This window comes from Eschrichtius robustus, chromosome 15 (genome assembly GCF_028021215.1).
Source record: "Eschrichtius robustus isolate mEscRob2 chromosome 15, mEscRob2.pri, whole genome shotgun sequence".
Lineage (NCBI taxonomy): Eukaryota > Metazoa > Chordata > Mammalia > Artiodactyla > Eschrichtiidae > Eschrichtius > Eschrichtius robustus.
In genome coordinates this window covers 18,880,457-18,894,113 of record NC_090838.1, presented here as the reverse complement: position 1 = coordinate 18,894,113, position 13,657 = coordinate 18,880,457, and the positions used below count along the sequence as shown (strand labels likewise).

Sequence of the window (13,657 nt, the reverse complement as noted above, 5' to 3'; positions counted from 1 at the left end):
CTGACTCATACAAGTATGTATGAGACCATGGCAGTTACAGATTGCAGAGGAACTTACTACTCTTTTGGAGCCTAACAGACAAGAGTGATGCTAAAGCATTCCATCTTTTAAGGCCTTCAGCTACCACGTGAACAGGGCTTAATTTCAATACTTCCTATTATCCCTCAGCTTCAGCTCCCATTCAAAAAAGCAGCAAAGTGTTAAACCACACCTCAAAAACACTGAGAAGTCCACAATGGCCAGCACCATCTCTAACGGTTATCTGTTTCTTCTTTAAAGCACTAAAAAGACCCTCATGAGGCAACCAGTTGTTCTCTCTGCTGGACATGTCAGAATCAAGCATCTCTAAGAGCCCTCTGGCTTCTGCCACATTGTATTTATTCAACAAATTCTGAGTTTATTCAGAATGAGGAAAGGGAAACTACTGCAGCTTACTTTTGGGCTTTTTAGGAAGAGAGAATTGTAAGCCAACCTCCTCAACATCACGTAAGCTCACTTATCTTCTGCCTTGCTAGGTTCTTTTTTTATTATTATCAAGTTTTACTAATTGTAAAAGTTTTACTATATAATTTATGCACCATGAAGTTCACCCATTTTAAATGCACAAATCAATGATTTTTAGTGTATTTCCAGAGTTGTGTAAGCACCACCACGATCTAATTTTAGAACATTTCTATCAGTCCAAAACCTCATGCTCACTTACAGTCACTCTCCGTTCCCAACTCCAGCCCCAGACAACCAATAATCAACTTCCTGTCTCTACAGATTTGCTTTTGCTGAACATTACACTTAAATATAAATAGAATAAAAATTGTGATTGTATTCTTTCACTGAGTATAATAGTTCTGAAGTTCATCCATGTTGTAGCATGTGTAAGTACTTCTTTTCCTTTTAATTTCCAAATAATATTCCATGTATGGATGTACCACATTTTGTTTATCCATTCAGCACTTTATGAACATTGGGATGGTTTCCACTTTTTGGCTATTATGAATAATGGTGCCATGTACACCCACTCATACACAAGCCTTTATGTGGCCATATATTTCCATTTCTCCTGGATAGAAACCGAGGAGTTAAATTGGTGGTCACTTGGTAACTTAATGTTTAACATTTTGAGAAACTGACAAACTGTTTTCCAAAGTTGCTGCACCATTTTACATTCCCTTCAACAATGTCTGAGGGGCATACACCCAGAGAAAACCATAATTCAAAAGGACATATGCACCCCAATGTTCACTGAAACACTATTTACAATAGCCAGGTCATGGAATCAACCTAACTGCCCATCGACAGACGAATGGATAAAGAAGATGTGGTACATATATACAATGGAATATTACTCAGCCATAAAAAGGAACGAAATTGGGTCATTTGTAGAGACGTGGATGGACCTAGAGTCTGTCATACAGAGTGAAGTCAGAAAGAGAAAAACAAATATCGTATATTAACACATACATGTGGAATCTAGAAAAATGGTACAGATGAACCAGTTTGCAAGGCAGAAATTGAGACACAGATGTAGAGAACAAACGTATGGACACCAAGGGGGGAAAGTGTGTGTGTGTGTGTGGGGGGGGGGGATGAATTGGGAGATTGGGATTGACATATATACACTAATATGTATAAAATAGATAACTAATAAGAACCTGCTGTATAAAAAAATAAATAAAATAAAATTCAAAAAATTCAAAAAAAAAAGTTAAAAAAAAAACAAGAAAACAATGTCTGAGGGATCTCATTACTTTTAATCAGATACTTAACCAGTTATATAACTATGTAGAGAAATCTCTTACTTTTAATTCCATTAACTAGTAAATTGAGATGATTTGCCATGTTACACACACAGCAGTATGTACCACTTTTCTGCTTATAACCTCTCTTCACCCTGGGTACAATATTGTAACAGCTACTACCCACCAGAATTAGTCCAAAATTCCATTTTTACCACTCCAATTCAATTAAAAACCTCCTAACCTTTAAGTTTAATATGAGTTGTTAACAACTTTTTTCTATGTCTATGCTTGTTATTTCTGAATGTGTCAGCTGTCTGTTCTTTAAAACCAGAAAAAGCTGAGGAAAGTGACCACCTTTCCCAGTGGTGGGAAATGCCTGATGTCCAGCCACAAGAGCCTGGTGTATTCCTTGGCACCGACTCCAGCAACTTAAAATGAAGGCAGGGGATGAAAACACAGCCAAGCATGTTAAATGAAAGAAGAACAAAGCTATGGAATAATAGGCTTACTTGTAAACAACTGCTTTTTCTTCTTCCTGGGATTCCAGAAGATGAGGAGTTTTTGCAGAGGGTTTCAAGTCAAAACTACTTTCGTTAAAATTCACTTTTACTTTTAACCTTTAATAAGATAACAGGTGTGAGAGGATGTTCTGAAAACAATACTAGCTTGCATTTATACAGAAATCATTGTTATACATTTACTGCTATGTATATTGTCCAAAATATCATTACTTCAAACTGGTGTGCATTCTTGGGTGTTTCAGAGTCGCTGAAACTATGATAGAGACTGCTTTACTATTTACTGAGACCCTAGAATCAGCTAGGCAAAGTTTAAAGTATTCCCTATATCCTCGGGCTTATACTCTAAATGTAAAAAGAAGTTACAGAGATTGTCATTTACAAGCATAAACGTAAAATGCTTTTCCTAAGAACCCAAACACCCCATTTCCCAGTCTCCTTTGCCATAAGGTGGCAGGCAGGTGCCTTAGATCCGTCTAGTCTTGCCCCAATCAAGAGTTGGTCGGGGGACTTCCCTGGTAGTCCAGTGGTAAAGAATCCGTCTTACAACACAGGGGACGCAGGTTCGATCCCCGGTCAGGGAACTAAGAGACCACATGCCACTGGGCAACTAAGCCCACATGCTACAACTACTGAGCTTGCGCACCTCAACTAGAGCCCGTGTGCTGCAAACTACAGAGCCCACGCGCTCTGGAACACGCGCGCCACAACTACAGAGCCCACACGTCCTGGAGCCAGCACGCCGCAACTAGAGAAGAGAAAACCCACAGGCCACAGCTAGATAGAAGCCCACGTACCACAACAAAGAGCTTGTGCGCCGCAAGGAAAGACCCTGCGTGCCGCAACTAAGACCCGACACGGCCAAAAATAAATTAAATAAATAAATAAATAAATAAATAAATACATCTTAAAAAAAAAGCTGGTTGGAAGGGTGACACTGGCCCTGTGAGGAGCATCCATTTTGCCGGCACAGATTACAGCAGAGTTGGTGGGGCTCTAAACCAACCACTGGAGCAGCAGCTTCCTGGTTCTGCAGTTCCCCGATCATAGCAGAAACAACACATCCCTTGGCCAGCCAATTCTACACTGTGATTTTGGGAGTTACTTCTGAAATTCAGCCCTGTTTCTTAAGACCTCCGAATGATTTCATGAGCGATGTAAGTCCTCAATAAATGAATCCTTTTCTGGGGTGGCTTCAGTTGTCTGAAACCAAGAGCCATTTATCGTAACTAACATACTCAGTACACCTAGCATGCAAACAGCCACACAAAGAATTAAGGGAAAGGATCAGTCTGATCCTGATTTAATCAGAATGAATCTTCCTAGAGAATGTGGATTTTGAAATATGTTTTGAGTAAAAGAAATCGGTATGGCAAACGTTTAGATTAGGGTATAAAGCACTACTAACAAGAGGACAAAAGGGTTTCCTGTGTTAATATATCTGAGAAGGGCTAATGCAGTGGCCCATTTGTCTGCAGGAACATTCTTAGTCAAAGCTATCCTGGGGCAGAACCTTGAGATGAGAGTAAATACTAAGGGTACCAAACGATAATGAAAAGGTTGGATGAGAAGAGTATTATCGGATTCGACCTTCTCAACTACCTCTCCTTTTGCTCAGAGCCAACTAAAAGTAGGGGCAGGAAGGTCCTTAGTCAACGAATCCAATGGCCTCCTCTCAGTTCTCTATATTTGGCATAGTGCCTGATCCTTCTTGTCACCCTTTCCTCTCCTGATATCTGGCAAATCACAGACTACTGCTTCTCCTTTTCTCCTTCCCACCTCCTAAATTTTATAGCACAACCTTTCATCTCAGTATTTTTCTTTTTCCCAGTATTCTCTCCTCAGCCTATCTAATCCATTCTTATGCTTTTACTCTCATTTCCAAAGTGAACAACTCTTTTAGTTCTCCAACCTCAAATCCCCTTCTCCCTTGAGCTGTTGTCTCACTTTTACAACAACCTGTAATACATCTTTACTTGAAAGGACTACCAGTATATAAAACTCAGTATGAACAAAACTGAACTCATCAATTGCATTTCTGAATCTGCTCCTCCTATGTTCCATCTTCTGCTGACAGCACCTCCACCCTTCCAATGACCTAGATTTATATAGCAGGGTCTTTGGCCTCCCCCTCTCCCTGCTCATTACTTCATTAGTCCATGAAACAAGCACTTTATGCCACTCAATTACTATCCTTAAGGAATTTACAGTACATGTAAAAATAAATATATATATACATATATATGAACAAAAAATATACTATCTATAATAATGGCTGACTAGGAGCTCTGAGGCAGTGATCTTCAAGCAGTTTTGTTTATATACTCCTTAAAAGAGTTTTGAAAAACCACATAACCCCTTGAACATTTTAAAGCTGACACCTACAATTTTTCATTGCAAGTTTAAATAAGTTTATATCTTGTTAATAGATTTTTTTAAATATCAAATATTCATTAAGATAAAATGAGTGTTGGCCTTACAAGCAATGAAAATTTTAGGATATTATTTGATAAAATAGATTTTAACCACCATATTAAATAAAGCACACCAAATCTGAAAGCAATCACAAAAAACTGTTATCAGAGGATTATAGCTATTATATTTTGAAATTCTGACAGTACCAGAAAACATTCCAGCTATATTTAAAAGAAGCATCGGGACTTCCCTGGTGGTGCAGTGGTTAAGAATCCACCTGCCAATGCAGGGGACACGGGTTCGAGGCCTGGTCTGGGAAGATCCCACATGCCGCAGAGCAACTAAGCCCGTGCATCACAACTACTGAGCAACTAGAGAAAGCCCGCGCACAGCAATGAAGACCCAACGCAGCCAAAAATAAATAAATAAATAAATTTATTTTTAAAATTAAAAAATAAATTAAATAAATAAAATAAAAGAAGCATCACTAAATTATATAGCTTTAGCTACTCCAAATTCAAAGCAACCCAACACAGACCAAGTACCCTGATTCTGTAGCATGCCTTTAAATCAATCAATTAATCAGTTAATTAAAGTAAAATAAAATATATATGACAGGGAAATACAGAAAGACCTGTGGGTTAAGTTTTCTTGCTTCTTCATTAAAGGAAGTCTCTCAAAAGCCAGTATTTTTATTTGTCCCTTTATTTGGTACCTTAAAATTTTTTACACCCAGGTTGAAAGATATGCCTCTCTTTTAAAAAGTGGGATAAGAAGTCATATGAATGCAGGCTTGTTCTCAGCCAGATCAACTTTTGGAAAGAGTACATAGAGACTTCAGAATCTGGAAGTTGAGACCCTTAAAACTATCCATGCCTATGTATACCTTGGTAAGTCTTTACAAGCCGTTATTGTATATTTTGAAATTCACTGCTTTGAGGGAATCCATTTACTTCAAACAACCAGACCCTGGATAGAATGTACCCTTCAAGGTGTCACTAGTCTTACAAGAGAAGGAGGGGGGTCTTTAAGAAAAACACACACACACAAATGTAGTAAAGGCTAGAGGCGTGGGAACTTAGGGCCATAATGGCGGGCAGCAAGGGCAGGTGGAATAACAGATAATAATACCTGAGGGCAGATGCCAATAACAGAGTTAACAGAATACTGAGCCCTGTCTATGCCAGCTATAAGGTGGGGACACTACACTTGAGACTGCCACACTGACCCTACACATTTGAAGGGAGCTGGCTAGGCCCAGGTTGATGGCATCCCAGCTATTGGCAGAGGCAGAAACAGAAGCAAATCATCTGTGTAGAACAGTTTCCCCAATTTAGGCCAATAGGACACCCAAAGATAAAATGAACTCACAAATAAAATTCACTAAGCATACGAGAAAGCAAACCATTATAATTGAGAGTCAGCAGAGAAAAACAAAAGATTAGCATCCCCCAAAAATACAGAATTTGGAATTATCAAATATAGAATGTAGAATAGCAATATATAAAATGTTTTAAAAAATAAATAATCCAATCACCAAGACAAGAAAACAATAAGAGCCTATCAGGAATGAACAAGCATATGGGGTGGGTACGGGGAGAAAATTTCAGAAATTAAAATTTTAATATTGAACACAGTGAAAAAAGAATAGTAAACTGGAAAATATATCCAAAGAAATTACCAAAGGCGATGGAAAATATGAAAGAGGTATTAAAAGTATTAATATATAAGATACTTACATATGATATATACAAAGGGCTCAAATAAGCCAGTCTTCCCCAAACATACTAGCCTCCACGAGAGTGGAGCAATGTGAGGCATAGAGAAAAATCCAGAAAATCATCCAAAGAAAACATTTTCCTTACCATATTAGTCATCTCCAGAACCTTCCTGAGGATGAAAATAAAATACTGCAATTGAAACCTACCATATGCCCATTATTAGCCCACTATAAAATCAATATTCTCAGTATCATCACCTTCGCATACAACCTGAGTTAAATCTGTTATAAACAGATTCCTGGTTTGGGTGGACCCTACCTAATTACTAGAGTTAGGCTTATGATTCTCAAAGACAGTGAAAAAAAAGTAGAAAGCCCATTCTTTCAGAATTCTGTCTTAAGGTTTATTTGTGTTTTACTAACATTTACAGTGCCATTTGTAGCAAATTTTTAAAAATAAGAAAATTATTAGAGTTCTGCTTCCATTTAAGGATGAATCAACACTGGTTCACAAAATGTAACAGATGTACCACACTAATGCAAGATGTTAATAGAGGAAACTAAAGTGGGGAACGGGGAGGACGGGATATAAAGAAATTCTCTTTCTGCTTAAATTTTTGATAAACTTAAAACTGCTCTTAAAAATAAAGCCTAATAATTAAAAGATATCAGCTAAAATTTTAATGAATCCTTAAAGTCCAAGTGTGGGCTAGCATGTCATTTTGGAATAGCTGGGGAGACCTCATACAAGAAGTGTTTACACTCATGAGCAAGCACTTTTCCAAGGGCCTGCACCAGGTGCTAACAAGAAGACTGGGCACAGAGCAGAAAACCAGAGAAAACCCCCATTAGTGGCAAAGATATGCAGGAAGAGATTGACAGTGCTAGGTAAACAAGTGCCCCTCCCACTTTCCTGGATCCTTCCCCCCCTACAAAGCAAAGCATTAAGCTGCTGGGGTAGGGAAGCAAACCCTTTTTCAGGGTGATAAGCAAAGATCTAGTGCTTTTGGGAGAGGAGTAAAAGCAAAATCTATTTACCTCTGGAGGAGGGATGAGAAATCCTCTTATATCCAGGCAGACTTAAGGCTCTATTGTTACTAAGATAGGGATAGGAGTAAAAACCCTCTGTCCCAGGAGGAGGCACAAGAAATTGCCTTGTGCCCAGAATCCTATACTTATACCCAGCAGAGGTCTGCTACTATTGGAAGAGGGGCAGGAAACTACCATCCAAGAACAACCACAGACATAAGATAGTGTTTGGGTGCTATAGGGAGAAGAGAAAGGAACTCTAAGAAAACCCTACTCCTGAGGCCCAAGCATATAGGGCTTGCCTAAAACTGAGGCTAGGAAAAAGAAAACAGAGAACATTCCTTTGCCTCCCTCTTTGAGCCTACCAACAAGCAACAGCAGAATACTTCTGGCGGGGGTTTCCCTGGTGGTGCAGTGGTTAAGAATCCACTTGCCAATGCAGGGGACGCAGGTTTGAGCCCTGGTCTGGGAAGATCCCACATGCCGCGGAGCAACTAAGCCCATGCACCACAACCACTGAGCCTGCGCTCTAGAGATCATGCTCTGCAACAAGAGAAGCCACTGCAACGAGAAGCCCATGCATCACAACGACGAGTAGCCCCCACTTGCCGCAACTAGAGAAGGCCCGCACGCAGCAATGAAGACCCAACGCAGCCAAAAATAAATAAATTAATTAAAATAAATTTAAAAAAAAAAAGAGTACTTCTGGGATGAAGCAAGACCATGGAGACACCTTACTCCCTCCACCTCTGTGATGCAGCCTTGCAGGGACAGCCAAAAACTGAGGAGGGCACAGGAACACCTGAGAAAACCCCTCAGGTACCCCAGCCCCTACCCTAAGCACAAGGTAACAACAGCCCACCACTAGAGGCATCTGAAGTCTGTGATGCATTGAAAGTAACAATAGCAATAATAATACCTAAATCCAGCTCAATTTCTGACTAGATAAGCCCAATTCTCCACACTAATGCTTGACAGAAGAAAAGGCATATTCATTTCTAGACATAAATATTCAGTCTGTACTATTCTACCTCTAATGTCTGGCATTCAATTAAAAATTACAAGACATGCCAAAAAAAAGCAAGACAAAATATCCCACTGTCAAGAGATAAAGCAGTCAACAGAACCAGATTCAGAATGAACCTGAGTTGGAACTCTCAAATGAGGAACTTAAAATAACTATGATTAATATGTTAAAGAGTCTAGTGGAAAGATGAACAATATGTATGAGCAGATGGAGAATTTTAGGAAAAATTAAAACTATGTGGAAAAAATCAAATGGAAATACTAGAAATAAAAAGCATCACATAAGAAATGGAGAATTCCTCTGATGGTCTCTTCAGTATATAAGGCAAAGCTGAGGAAAGGTTCAGTTGATGGTGATCAATAGATGGGACACAGCTGAGGAGAGACTCAGTGAACTTAAAGATAGGTGGGTAGAAACTGTCCAACTGAAATACAAGAAGAAAAAATACATAAATAAATAAAAACAGAGCATCTAAGAGCTAAGGGACAACATCAAATGGTCTAACATACATACAACTGGAGCCTCAGAAAGGAAAAAAAAAAAAGAAGAATGGAACTAAAAATAGAATGACCATATGACCTAGCATTTCCACTCCTGGGTATCTGAAAAAAACAAAAGCATCCCAATGTTCACAGCAGCATTATTTACAATAGCCAAAATATACAGGCAACCTAAGTGTCCATCAACAGACGAAAGAGTAAAGAAGATGTGATACACACACACACACACACACACACACACACACAAATGGAATACTACTCGGCCTTGAAAAAAAAAGAATGAAAATTTGCCATTTGCAACAACATGCATGGACTTGGAGGGTACTATGCTTAGTGAAATAAGTCAGACAAAGAAAGACAAATATGGTATGATATCACTTACATATGGAATCTAAAAAATAAAACAGGGGCTTCCTTGGTGGCGCAGTGGTTAAGAATCCGCCTGCCAATGCAGGACACGGGTTCGGGCCCTGGTCCAGGAAGATCCCACATGCCGCGGAGCAACTAAGCCCGTGTGCCACAACTATGGAGCCTGTACTCTAGAGCCCACGAGCCACAACTACTGAGCCTGCGTGCCACAACTACTGAAGCCCACGCACCTAGAGCCTGTGCTCCTCAACAAGAGAAGCCACTGCAATGAGAAGCCCGAGCACCGCAACAAAGAGTAGCCCCCACTCGCCGCAACTAGAGAAAGCCTGCGTGCAGCAACGAAGACCCAACCCAACACAGCCAAAAATAAATAAATAAAATAAATAAATTTAAAAATAAAACAAACTAGTAACTATAACAACAACAACAAAAAACAGACTCACAGATACAGAAAATAAACTAGTGGTTACCAGCGGGGAGAGGAAAGGGGAAGGAGCAAGTCAGGAGTAGGGGATTAAGAGGTAAAAACTACTATGTATAAAATAAATAAGCTGTAAGGGTATTTTTGTATAGCCAATACTTTATGATAACTATAAATGGAGTATAACTTTTAAAAATTGTGAATCACTGCATTGTGCATCTGAAAAACTTATATAATATTGTACATCAACTATACTTAAGTTAAAAAAAACATGGGGGAGAGATAAATTGGGAGACTGGGATTGACATATACACACTACTATATATAAAATAGATAGCTAATAAGGACCTACTGTATAGCACAGGGAACTCTTCTCAATACTCTGTAATAACCTATATGGGTAAAGAATCTAAAAAAAGAGTGGATATATGTATATGTATAACTGATTCACTTTGCTATACAGCAGAAACTAACACAACATTTTAAATCAACTATACTCCAAAAATTTTTTTTAAAAAACACACAGGAAGAATGGGGCATAAGAAATATCTAAAGTGATAACAGCCTAGAATTTCCCCCCAAATAATGAAAGACATCAAACCACAGATACAAGAATCTCAGTGAACTCTAAGTAGGATAAAACAAAAAGGAAGGGGAAAAAACACCTACACACATCATAGACGAGCTAATGAAAACCAAAGACAAAGAGAAAATCTTGAAAGTACCCAAGAAAAAAGAAACATCACATACAGAGGAACAAAGACAAGAATTACAGTAGACTTCTGATTGAAAAATGAAATATTTTTTAAAAATCATAATTATGACAAAATATATATCACTGTCTCAAGAAACAGTTTTCAAATTCGAAGAGGTTCCATAATTTCTATTATACTAACCATTACCTGCTCCTTTTACAAAATTCACTTTCTATGTAGTTTGTAGGCAGTTTAAGCCACTCATTTGGAGTCATAAAGTGCCTTGAATTAGAAATTCCTGGAAATCTGGAATGCAGTTTGGCCTTCTCAACCTCTTTAAATTCTTTCATTGTAAATATTTTGCCTGTAGGAAGATTAGCAAGCTAAATTAGCATCCTTAAATGCAACTCCCACTGCTCTTGGGTTATGAAACCACATAACAATTAGAAACTAAGTACCAGTCTCACACTGCAGAAGAATTCTTTTTCCATCGTCTTTGTCATATTGTGCCTTTTTCAAAGGGTCACGAAATGGTGGGATTGTAACCTACAAGAAAAACACCTCTTTGAGGACTGGGTTGCAGCTCTTTATCAGTCTATTCTAAGCATCCATGTATGGCTCTTATGCCAGAAGAATCAAGATTACAATATCTACAAACTAACAGCAATCTAATTATTATATATATTTAACACACTACAAAGAGATGGTGGCACTCCAATACATCTCCTAGCAAGGCCCTTCAGCCAAAGAAGCATGGTTAGCTCTTGTTTTAATAGCCTTTTCAGATCATTGTGGATATTCTTTTTAGATATCAATACTATTCCCAAACTCAACAAGTGGCAGCTTCTTAAAGGTCAGTTATGATGTAGAATCTGAAACCATATCAATGAATTATTCAAACTCTGCTACATTAAAATCCATTGGTCCATCCTGAACTTGAACTCTGAATGAATCTTTTATCCATATCATGAATTGGTTGTTTCGAGAAAATTAGATCACTGAGTTATGTGAGGTCTTCCAAATGTTAGTACATTTCATTATACAATAATCACATTCATTAATATCACCAGTCTCATCAGTAAAGTCTTTGAGTATTGGAACACTGTCACATATGATGGTATGATATTTCAAAAATTCAAATTTTTGTTTGAAAGTTCACATTTTATCATTAGCAACAAATACTGTCAGTTGTTTTTCTTGAAGTGACAGACTCACTTCATCAATTTTCCAGAAAATGTCTACCAAACACCCAAGACTTAATAAACATAGTCTGTAACTCATTCTTTCAAGTAAAAATGATGTTCCATGAAAAAAAAATCAGGCAGTTCAGCTCACAATTCAAACAATCATACTGTATTTCAGTATGCATAAATGCTCTTTGCATACCTCCCATTTCATCACACAGAATATTAAAAATATATGTAGAAAAGACCAAGACTTGGAGGGGTGGGATGAATTAGGAGTTTGGAATTAGCAGATACAAATGACTACATACAGTAAAACAGATAAACAACAAGGTCCTACCGTATAGCACAGAGAATTATATTCAATATCTTGTAACAAACTATAATGGAAAAGAATCTGAAAAACTATATATATACATATATATATATATATATATGTATATATATAAAAAAAACCAAATCACTTTGCTGTACACCAGGAACTAACATAACATCGTAAATCAACTATACTTCAATAAAAAAAGGGGGGAGTAAGACTTAATAAAATTAATAATTTTTTTACTGTTTGATCAAGGACATTCTTAAGTGAAATTGAAATTTTTTTTTTTTTTTTTTTACTGTGAGTGCATGACAGTGAAGAATATGAGTACAGTACCAGTATAATCTGGTAACACTGACTTAAGTAGTTCTAAGGTATTAGCAGTTTTACCCAACATTGCTTTTGTACCATCAGTGCAAATGTCAACACAATGAAAAAGGCAAATAAAATTTGGCACTATTATGAAAAGGTTGGGCCTAATGTACCCCCTAGAAGGGTTTTGGGGCTCTCAAACATCTATGTACCTCACTTTGAGAACTGCTGCTATAACCTCAAAGTGCTCAGCTTACCTTAAGAGGTCACCTATCAGCTTCATTTAGAGCGGCAACGTGGTGAAAGAACAGAATGGAATTCTGGTATCCAAAAGATCTGGTCTCAGGCTTCCCTAGTGGTGCAGTGGTTGAGAATCCGCCTGCCAATGCAGGGGACACAGGTTCAAGCCCTGGTCCAGGAGATCCCACATGCTGCGGAGCAACTAACCCCATGTGTCACAACTACTGAGCCTGCGCTCTGGAGCCTGCGAGCCACAACTACTGAAGCCCGCACGCCTAGAGCCCGTGCTCCGCAACAAGACAAGCCACTGCAATGAGAAGCCCACGCACCACGACGAAGAGTAGCCCCCTCTCGCCACAACTAGAGAAAGCCCGCACACAGCAACAAAGACCCAACGCAGCCAAAAATTAAATAAATAAATAAATTTATAAAAAAAAAAAAAAAGATCTGGTTTTAAATCCCAATTCCAACCCTTACCAGGTATGCTACTAGTTAGTATGTCTAAGGATCTAACTCTACACTCTCAATTTAACTCTGACCTATAAAAATAGGGACAATAGCACATACACACACCTCAATTTGGGGAAAAATTTAAAAGACTGCTTTGCCCTACAACTACCAGCAGTTTAAAATGCCTATGATTCAAGGTAGGTTTTTTGTTTTATTTTCTTTAATAATATCCACTATTAGCAAAAGTGTGGAAAAAATAGATTCTCGGGAGGAGGTACAAATTTATATAACCATTCTGGAGGACAATTTCGTGATATGAATTAAAATCACGCATAATTTTTAACCCAGCAATTCTACTTCTAACAACTTACCCAAAGGAAAAAATTAAGAAATAAATAGTTACAGGGATGTTCATCATAATGTTATTTATGACAACAATAGGTCAAAAACAATCTAGAGGTGGCACAGTGATTAAGAATCTGCCTGTCAATGCAGGGGACACGGGTTCGAGCCCTGGTCCGGGAAGATCCCACATGCCGCGGAGCAACTAAGCCCGTGCACCACTACTACTGAACCTGCGCTCTAGAGCCCACGAGCCACAACTACTGAAGCCCGCACACCTAGAGCCTGTGCTCCACAACAAGAGAAGCCACTGCAATGAGAAGCCCGCGCACTGCAACAAAGAGTAGGCCCCGCTCACTGCAACCAGAGAAAAGCCCACA

At 38.4% G+C, this 13,657-nt stretch overlaps 1 protein-coding gene across 11 annotated transcripts in view; it reads right to left on the bottom strand.

Annotated features, from left to right (window-relative positions):
* FAM228B (family with sequence similarity 228 member B) overlaps positions 1-13,657 on the bottom strand; it is an 86,191-nt gene that overhangs the window by 26,604 nt on the left and 45,930 nt on the right. For 7 of the 11 annotated variants that reach the window (XM_068563929.1, XM_068563925.1, XM_068563926.1 and 4 more), the window contains 3 exons: positions 10,889-10,976; positions 10,638-10,794; positions 2,246-2,353 (listed from right to left, as the gene is read on the bottom strand). The exons of 2 other annotated variants lie outside the window; for them this stretch is intronic. In XM_068563929.1, coding sequence (XP_068420030.1) covers positions 2,246-2,353; positions 10,638-10,794; positions 10,889-10,976 — 353 coding nt within the window. Of the gene's footprint in view, positions 1-2,241; positions 2,354-10,631; positions 10,795-10,888; positions 10,977-13,657 lie in introns of those variants that run through there. 2 more of the 11 variants (XM_068563927.1, XM_068563935.1) reach the window with 2 other exon arrangements.